At 39.3% G+C, this 9,692-nt stretch overlaps 1 protein-coding gene across 1 annotated transcript; it reads left to right on the top strand.

Moving 5' to 3' along the window:
* Nucleotides 1–330: 330 nt before the first annotated feature.
* Nucleotides 331–8,767, top strand: opn9 (opsin 9). Its single transcript, XM_084725759.1, has 8 exons — nucleotides 331–486; nucleotides 2,867–3,017; nucleotides 3,188–3,327; nucleotides 4,399–4,537; nucleotides 4,686–4,800; nucleotides 7,048–7,128; nucleotides 7,201–7,702; nucleotides 8,376–8,767. The coding sequence occupies exons 1-8, from the start codon at nucleotides 366–368 to the stop codon at nucleotides 8,624–8,626; spliced, it is 1,500 nt and encodes a 499-aa protein (XP_084581885.1). The 5' UTR covers nucleotides 331–365; the 3' UTR covers nucleotides 8,627–8,767.
* The last annotated feature ends 925 nt before the right edge of the window (nucleotides 8,768–9,692 follow it).

Below are 9,692 nucleotides of genomic sequence, written 5' to 3' on the forward strand. Positions count from 1 at the left end.
ACAGCAGATATTTCTTCTACCCGATCCGACTGTTATTACTGTTTACTGTAAAGGGTTTCCTATTTCTAATGGAGAATGGAAAGTTTCTGCATTGCAATGTAACATTTTTCCCAATTTAATTTATTTTCTAGTATAAACTGCACCCACATCTGGTCTTCTGTCCAAATACAGATACAGAGACAGATGATTTTGTTAGCTGAGCAGAAACAGATAGAACAGATAGACGTCTCGGTCCACCTTTGGTTTGGTTGTCCAAGTGTCACAGTGTGTCTGTTTACTCCTGTCTGTGTTTGGTCCGTCAGTGGCTCTTGTGAAGGAGCTGCCTCTCCTCTCTGCATGCTGCCGTGGGTCAGTGCAGTTCATCCATGGGGGACAATGGCTCACAGGGGGGCTCCAGGTTTGTCCCCTCGTCCATCCACCCTCTGTTCCTGTCCCAGCTGTCCCCCTCTGCAGACCTGGCCGTTGCTGTCTTCCTCACCTTCACAGGTAAACAAAAGAGCACTTTTATAATCGTCTCAGGCTCATTTGCATAATGGGGATTTATCCCTCTGGCTTTCTGACTTGTGGCAGCTCCATAGTTGCAAACTCACTTTTTTTTTCATCTGTTTATTTATTTATTTATTTATTGTAACTGTATCTATTATCATCTGCTGAGAACATGACTATCTTTTGTCTTATATGCAGTCCTTCTACCCCAGTGGTTTTCATGGGTCCCTGCTTCGGTGTTTAGACAGTGAGTCAGTTTTTCCATGCAGTCTGTTTCCTCCACAGTGTCCAGTTCTGAAGCTGGAGGGTTAAATTTCAACCAAGATCAAAATCTCAAGTTTCCAAAAAAAAAAAAAGCCAAATATATCATTACAGATTTATATATAAAGTCATAGACAAAGTGTTTATGTGGTGTGTATGTCAGCCAAAAAACTGTTTTTAACTTCTTAGTGTTTGATCATCGTGAATCATTTGAGGTTAGTAAACACAGCATATATAAGACCGTATACCTCAGACAGAGTGAAAAAGAAAATATTTATGTTTCTTTAAAGTTACTTAAAGGAACATTTTGATGGGAATATTGGTGTTAAAGTGATTACAATACCACCCTCTCCTTAAAAACTGAAAAATGTATCAAACTACAACACTGTGTTGTGAGAATAAAACAAGAACACAAAGTCATGATGGGAATGAGAAAACTTTTCCTTTTTTTCTCAGTAGTTAACACAAACGATCAAATCGAACATGATCTCATTAAAAAGCAGAACACAAACCACTTTCGTTGAGCTGAACAGGACAACAAATTGATGAAACTTCAGATAAACAGAGGTTCTCCTCTCACAGTCAAACGTGTTAATTTGTGTCGGGCTTCGTCTGAGTGGCTGATTTCCCCGTGGAGCGACAGGAGAGCCCGGGTGAACAGAGAGCAGCTGATTAGTGATGAAGAGGAAAATAGGTGAACTAGTGCTCATTGATCCATCCTGAAGCCGCCTTCTTCTTCTTATTGAAGCACACTTCATGTAATCATGCACAGCTGGTGTTTGTAGGATGTAAAGACCACGTTTTAAGTCACCATGAGATAAGACAATCCTTCTCCTGTACAATATCACATTTAATTTAAAGTGCAATATCATCTTCATCATGTACAATACTAATTTTCTATTACGTTTTAATATCATGCTTCAATATCATGTGCAATATTAGTTTTTATTATTCTCATTATTATTATCACGTACAATATTACGTTTAATATAATGTGTCATTTTCCTTCATTGTGCTAACCACTGCACCACCATGCCGCCATACTGCTGATACTACTTTTTCTATGTTCGGTTGTTTTTTGTATTTTGGACTGTTTTTCTGCATCTATACACTATTTTTTTATATTTCACTTTATATTTGAAATTCTAGTGTTGTTATTCTCAGTGGTGGACAGTAACAAAGTACATTTACTTGAGTATTGTACTGAAACACTTTTTTTTTTGAGTATCCGTACTTTGCTTGAGTGTTTATTTGTTTTTTTAAACTTATGACTTTCACTCCACTACATTTCAAAGACAAATATACTTTTGACTCCACTACATTTCTAGGAAGGTTGTTGTTACTAGTTACTTTTAGGCTAAGCACAGCTTTGAAGTCAGTTGTTTCTGTTTTTTCTTTTGTAAAATCCAATTGGCCGCAGAAGGAAACCAATCACAGTACCCGCTCTCAACTGGGACTGACGTAAGAACGGAAATACATCATCCAGGTGCTCTGTATCAAGCGCAAGCAAGCTCTACCTCTTTCATTCAAATAAAACTCAGTAAAGGCGACGGCAGGAGAAAGACAAAATCAAACCTCAAGATGTTCTCATAATTCGAAAAAGAGAAATAATTCCAGGTAGACTTTAAACGTTGGATTGTTTTTATCAGGGTGAAAAATACCACATAATTAATATATATACTCCCCCTGAAGCCGGAAAGAAATCTCAGTTATTTAACAGACTTCAAGAACTCCTAACAGTTGACTTCAATCTAATTTTATGCAGTGATTTTGATGCATTTATGTAATAAAGTCTTTCTAGAGTCAGTGCATCATTAGATGGTTTCAGAGAGTTACTCTAAATGTATTGTGAAAACAATACAGCAATATATTGATATGATAAAATGTACTTTGTAATTTGAACTTCTGAATACTTTTTAAAGTACTCTAGTATTTTAACTCGAGTAAAATTTTGACTGAGCAAGTTTCACTTGCAGTTGAGTAATATTTGACTGAAGTACTGGGGTTCAGTACTTTGTCCACCACTGATTATTCTTATGTTGCTGTAATTTTGGATCAATCTTTGGCACAAGAATTTCCTTCAGGATTAATTATCTTATTTTATCTTATCTTTCTGCAGGTATCATATCAGTGCTGGGGAATGGTACGGTGTTGTTAGTCTACAGTAGGAAAAGAAAGAAGCTCAGACCTCCAGAGCTCATGACCATAAACCTGGCTCTCTGCGACTTCAGCTTCAGCCTCTTGGGGGCGCCATTTTTCATAATTTCCAGGTACAGAAGAACACTTTATCATCAACCAGTAAGTAGCCAGGGTTGACTTCAGCGTGATGGTGACACTGTGATTCTAATACTAACAAACAACATCAGCATCATTAGTGAGAAACAGATGGAGATGATCCATTAATCTGGAGGATTAACGTCCAGTTCTCTCCCTCTGTCAGCCTGTGTCACGCCTGGGTGTTTGGGGACACGGGGTGCCTTTGGTACGGCATCCAGGGCTTTGTGTTTGGCATCGGCTCTCTGCTCACCACCTGTCTCATCTCTGTGGACCGCTGCCTCAAGATCTGCTGCTTAAGATACGGCAAGTCTGACATCTTCTTCCAGCACAGACTTAAAGGGACAGTTCACCTCAAAATCAAAAGTACATATTTTTACTCTTAGCTGTTAGTGCTATTAACTGATGGACTCAGCTGCCCCCACGTTTGAGCGCCCTCGTGCATGCTCTTATTGTAGATGAAACATGATAAATGCCTTCTGAAGTGGCGAAATGTTCAAGATAATTTGATAACGTGTCCCCTCGAGTGTCCTTCCAGTCAGTGGATGAAACACAATACATGCATCACAACTTTTGGCGTGCTGTAGCCTGGTAGAACCTTTAATTAAGGTTCCACTTGGCACCCTTTCAGAGAGTCCTACCAACAACTACTGGGAACCTTTTTATATTTCAAGGGATTTATCCAGAACACACCCAGGGGGTTCTACTGAGAGCACTTTTATATTACAATACAGTACAAAGAACCCTTGATGAAAGAATTCTTCAAAGATTTCAACTCTGAAGAACTCTTTCTTCCAAAAAGGGTCCTATAAATGAAAGCTGTTCTTAATGGAAGTCATACAAAGAACTCTTAAAAAACCCTTTCTTCAAAAAAGGGGTTCTTCAGAAGCAAATTGTTGTGTTGTTCTTTGAGCATCACGGCCGAGTGCCATCTAGTTCCTTTATATTGGACAGAAGGCAGAGATTTTTACAGCTGATGTCTCCAAAACTCAGCAATTCACAACAAAACTGCTACCACAGCCCAGAGAAAAGATAATTGTCTACAGATATAGGTATTTTTGGACTGAACTGTCCCTCTAAACTGTGCACTCGCACAGGAGTGACAGACTTTCAACGCCACACAGGTTTTTACACAAAAATTCGTTCTAGACTATACGAGAGGCTCCTTTTCCTTTACAAAAGTATTGATTTAAAGAGTGATTGAAAAGCCATTCAGTGAGTGCTGAGGTAACAGATGAGGTCAATTAAAGCTGCTGATGTCAAAGAAATGATAAAGTCAAATGTCAAGAATTCCCATGAGGCTGAGTGCACATTATGGTTACACATAGACAAACTGCTGAGTTCATTAAGTGGCTTGCATGCTTCTTGCCTCTCCAGGTCAATGGATCGAGAGGCGCCATGTGTGTCTGTCCATAGCGCTGCTGTGGGTTTACACATGGTTCTGGGCTTTACTGCCTGCTTTTGGCTTTGGAAGTTATGGACCAGAACCTTATGGGATCAGCTGCACCGTCAACTGGTAATCTCTGATTTGATTTTTTCAGTGCTGCTTCATGCCCGACTCTTTATACACTAAAGTCTGCAAACAGCTGCGTATTCTTTGACTTTTATTCTTCGTGCATTTGCAGACAAACATGCATGTTATAACTAAATCTGTCTGTTTCAAGGTGGAAAATGAGGTCGTCTCTAAATGACAGAATCTATATTTTCCTCATCCTGACGTTATGCTTTGGATTTCCGACCTGCACCATCATCACATCATATTTGGCCATCCTGCTGAGGGTGAGGACAAACAGGGGATCTGGGAGCAGTGTCTGTATCCTGTCATTATTTTATTTTGATGCATTAGTCACTGATTTAAAGCCACTATGTGCAGAATAGGAAAAAAATGCAACTCTGGCACCCCCTAGTGATGGTGCTGAAAATGAAACTGTAGAGGACAGCAGTGCATTCAGCACCTCCTCAGGGACCAACCAAACGAGCACAGGGGCCCCAGATGCTCACAAATCCAAAAGGCCATGCACTGACTCGTTATGTGTCTGTTACACAATTGCGAATTGCAAATCTCTTTAAGAATATGGAATCTAAAGCGCTGTTACAAGGGGTAATGGAGGCAACATAAAGCCTCTTAGAGTTTGGCACTGAAGTTGTTTTTGGTAACACTTAATAATAACCATCATTAATAAATCGATGGTTAATTAAACATAAAACAAACAATGAAATAATAATGAATTATGTTCACTCATTATTAGTAACATTTATGTTATTTAAGATAAGATAAGATAAGATAAGATAAGATAAGATAAGATAAGATAAGATAAGATAAGATAAGATAAACCTTTATTAATCCCTGCAGGGAAACTCAGGAATAGGAGGAACAACAACAATAAGAAACAGGTAAGGAACAAGTACAGGCAAAACCAAGCTAGTAAGAATAATACAATAAAGTGGAATATAATGATCGTAATTTTTAATAATTAATTGTTTGTAAACCATTTATAAACATTGTTTAGATGCTATTATAAAGTATTTGTCTATGTCCAGCTACGTCTGTATGTGTGTGTGTGTGTGTGTGTGTGCGTGTGTGTCAGTCAGACACGGAACAGGCTGTTAGTGTTAATTGTTCATAAGCCTGGATGCCTGGTGGAAAAAACTCTCCCAGAGCATGCTGGTCCAGGCCTTAATGCTGCAGTACTGCTTGCCAGATGGCAGCTGCTGGTCCTTGGTTGGGGTGGTTTGGGGTCTTTGATGATCCTTTACTGACACACTGACTATTGTAAACATCCTGGATTGAGGGAAACTCACTTTCACTGACGCTCTGGGCCGTCTGCGTGATCCTCTGTAGCACCTTGCGGTTGCCGGCAGCACAGTTCCCACCAGGCAGTGACGCTCCGGATGTAAAATACCTACAAGCTGCTAAAACCTGGTCCAGTCCCAATCTGAGTGCCTCGGATTCACAGTTTACGTTTTGTTGCTCCGTCAATAGACAAACATGAGAGACACAGTGGTCAGCTGGTCATATCAAATCACAGGCACCCAGAATAACAGCTCACAAGTTGCACGCTGACAGTGCAATCGGCATTTCAGGATGGGTGAGTCAGACTGGACACTCTCTTCCAATCAGATGTGTCGAGGCAGCGAGGATGTGCAGCAGACAAACATTCAACAACAGCATCAAAAATGTATGCAAGCAGAATAATTTAAAGCCATAATATGTAACATTTCCAACTATGGTAAAACCTAAAAGAAACATGTAATTTATTCAAGGGAACAGTGCATTTCATACTAGCAGCTTCTTGCTGTAAGTTCAGGTGAAACACAGGATTTGTCAGCGAGTTAGGAAGGAGGCTGGCGAACATGACTGAATGTAACGTCAATAAAACTTTAATAATTTACCTTGTCCATTAACATGACTCCTGAGTCATGTCAGACAGTTTTTCTTCAGCGATGGTTGCTTAAAAGGCACACGCAACATCAAACTTTTTAAAACTGTTTTAAAATGAAAGAGACCCCTGGCAGGAGAACTTATACGTTTTGTGTTTAAAGGATGCTCTACATTAAATGAAAAAATCTTCACACGGCTTTAAAACATCTATGGAAGTTCTATGTTGTCCTTAAAGGGGTGAAGTAAAGTGCTTTCGAACTGTCGTATTTGACTCTTCGCCCCCTTTTGCAACATGGTCAACTTTCTCTTTTCCCATTTCCCTGTCTACGTTGAAAAAGAAACCAAATTTTGAAGAGACCTGAAGTGACCTCTAAAAGCAACCAATTTCAACTCACGTTAGCTAATGCGTTTTGTACACTTGAAAAAGGCTTGCTACCTAGCTGGCTAACCTACATCTATTGTTAGCTAGCCAGTTAGGTAGTGTTTAGCTAACATTAGCTAACTCAAGATGTAATGTCACTTTTACAGGTCCCTTAACAACATCTTTTAACCATCCTCAAAATGTGGTTTTCTTTTCAAAATATTCAAGCCTAGCACATAGCACATCTAAGAACAGCAGCATTAACTGTTGCTTCTGTTTTCAGGTCTACAGATCTAATCGCACTCTGGCATCTATACCGTCCTCCTCTGTCAGTCACTCTAGCAAAGACCTGAGACTTGCAAAGGTAAACCCTGGTGAGGATAATTTCCCCTGATACACATCCTGAAGGAAAAAATAAGCCTTGTGTTTATTTCAGATGGCCGCTGTGGTATGCACCACCTTCCTCCTGGCCTGGACGCCCTATGCTGCTGTGTCTCTGATGTCTGCGCTCATTCCCAGGCTTGACCAAGAGGCGGAGGGGACATTACAGACTGTGGTGGTTGAGTCAAGCTCAAGTTCTCCGTGCGCTGCAAAGATCCTGGACGTCCCCTCGCTGATCAACTGGACCACGACAGAATATTACAGACAAATCTATCACAGCCCCGAGAACAAGTGGAGCGAAGTGAACAACACGAGCACATCCTCCAGTGATGCCATGTTCAGGTCTGCCCTGGCCAGGAGCCCCCAGCCGTTGTCCTCTCTTCCACCTGTTGTCACCTTGATCCCTGCGTTGTTTGCCAAGTCCCACTGCATGATCAACCCTTTAATCTATCAGATCATGAACAGGGAGTTCAGGAATGACGTCTATGCGATGGTGTTTGGCCAAGAGGTGGCAGATAGGAGGCGGATGCAGGGGCGGAGGGAGAGCTTATATGAAAGTAAGGAACATGACTAAACTTAAAAGGACAGTTCATATCATTTTAAGTTGGGTTGTATGAGGCACTTATCAATAATCAGTGTATTAGCTACTGCAGACGCCAATCGGCAAGAGGTATTTTAGCCACTTAGGTTCATCTAAAAAAAATCTATATCAGTATCCTATTTTCACTGCTGTACTTTGCCATCAGGCAGCCTTCTGTGTCTGGAAACCGCCATTATAAAAGCCAAATATTGCTCACTCCAAACCAACCAAACTTTATAGACAAAATCAGTAATTTCACCAAGCAGAACACAGGAGCTGCTGGTCTACCACTGCCTCAATCTTTTGATTTGTTTGTATTATTCTGTGACTTTGGTGAATCCAAACTGCTTTTCCGAAGTCACAAACCAAAAGATCGAGGCAGAGGTAGACTCTTTCATGAGGTAATTGCTCATGAAGTTTGGAGAGAGCAATATCTGACTTATATAATGGCAGTTTCCCATCACAAAAGGCTGTTTAGCGACAAATTTTAAGCAGTGAAAATATTCTACATATGGCTGATCCTGTCTAGCATCTGCTGTAGGTACTACACTGACTATGGACAAGTAAATAATCCAAACTATTCCTCCCAACAGGGAAAATAGATAGGAAACACATGTTTTTGAGTCTCTCTGTCTTGTCTTCTCTTTCAGGGAGCATCAGCCTCCCCTGCCAGACCTGGAAGAGGAAAAGGAGCAGCCCTGTGTCCCTGTCTGTGGAGGGAAAAAGCAGAAATATGAATCAACAGAGGACCCGAGGGAGCAGGAGTGTAGAGAGAACGGACTCATGGGTAGATAATATCTCACTGGGGGCTGATGCTTTGGACTTTGCCCCCTTGGACACACTGAACAACACTGAGAGACACTGCAGCACTAGTGGACAGAAAGATGTTACTGTCAGATAGATAGATAGATAGATAGATAGATAGATAGATAGATAGATAGATAGATAGATAGATAGATGAGTGTGGACCTTTGAGTAGCTTTCTAGTGCAAGTCTAACATTTGAGCCTCAATTAAAACAATTTATCAGTTAAACTAACAAAACAATTGCCTTTCTTTTTCTTGTTGGCTTTTCATTTACATAAAAATGTTTCAAAGCTAGTTGTCACTGGCCTGGGTTTTGGTTATGGTTGCCAGGTAAATCCTGCTAGTCGACCCATGAGCACCTTTAATGCACAGGTTAGCTGTGTGGTAACTTGATTAAACACAAAGTACTTCAAGAAGGTCGAAGAGACAGTGTTGGAATGTAACTATGTAAATTTACTCAACTGCTGTATATATATATATATATATATATATATATATATATATATATATATATGTATATATATATATATATATATATATATATATATATATATATATATATATATATATATATATAAACTGACCTACTTTTAATTGACATGAGTTTTTCCATTTTATGCAACTTTTCTGGTCTGCTACATCTCAGCGGTAAATATACTTTTTACGCCACCACATTTGTCTGACAGCTTTAGTTACTAGTTACTTTTCAAATTACAACTTTCGCTACACTTCCTGTCTGGAAAAAAAAATCTCCAGATTTGATGAATTTTGATTTTTTTTCCTGACAAACTGAAAGGTTTAATTTTATTTCATATTTTTAATAATTTAAGGGTTGAGAAAATTCTCCTGCTTCTTAAACTAAATAAACTTTTAAAACACACACACACACACACACACACACACACACACACACACACACAAAATGTCTTGTCACAATGCTGGCTCTTTTTCTGAGATCATGAAAAGTTGATGCAACAGTATATAAAGTTACCACAACTTTACACATCTATAGCAGTGAAATGCAACATGCAGCAGTAATATTAAATCCCAAATTATATTTATGTGTATATATATATATATATATATATATATATATATATATATATATATATATATAAGTGTGTGTGTATGTATTTATTTTCTATGTAATCTACAAAATAA

This window comes from Lutjanus erythropterus, chromosome 9 (genome assembly GCF_056507025.1).
Source record: "Lutjanus erythropterus isolate fLutEry1 chromosome 9, fLutEry1.hap2, whole genome shotgun sequence".
Classification (NCBI taxonomy): Eukaryota; Metazoa; Chordata; class Actinopteri; order Lutjaniformes; family Lutjanidae; genus Lutjanus; species Lutjanus erythropterus.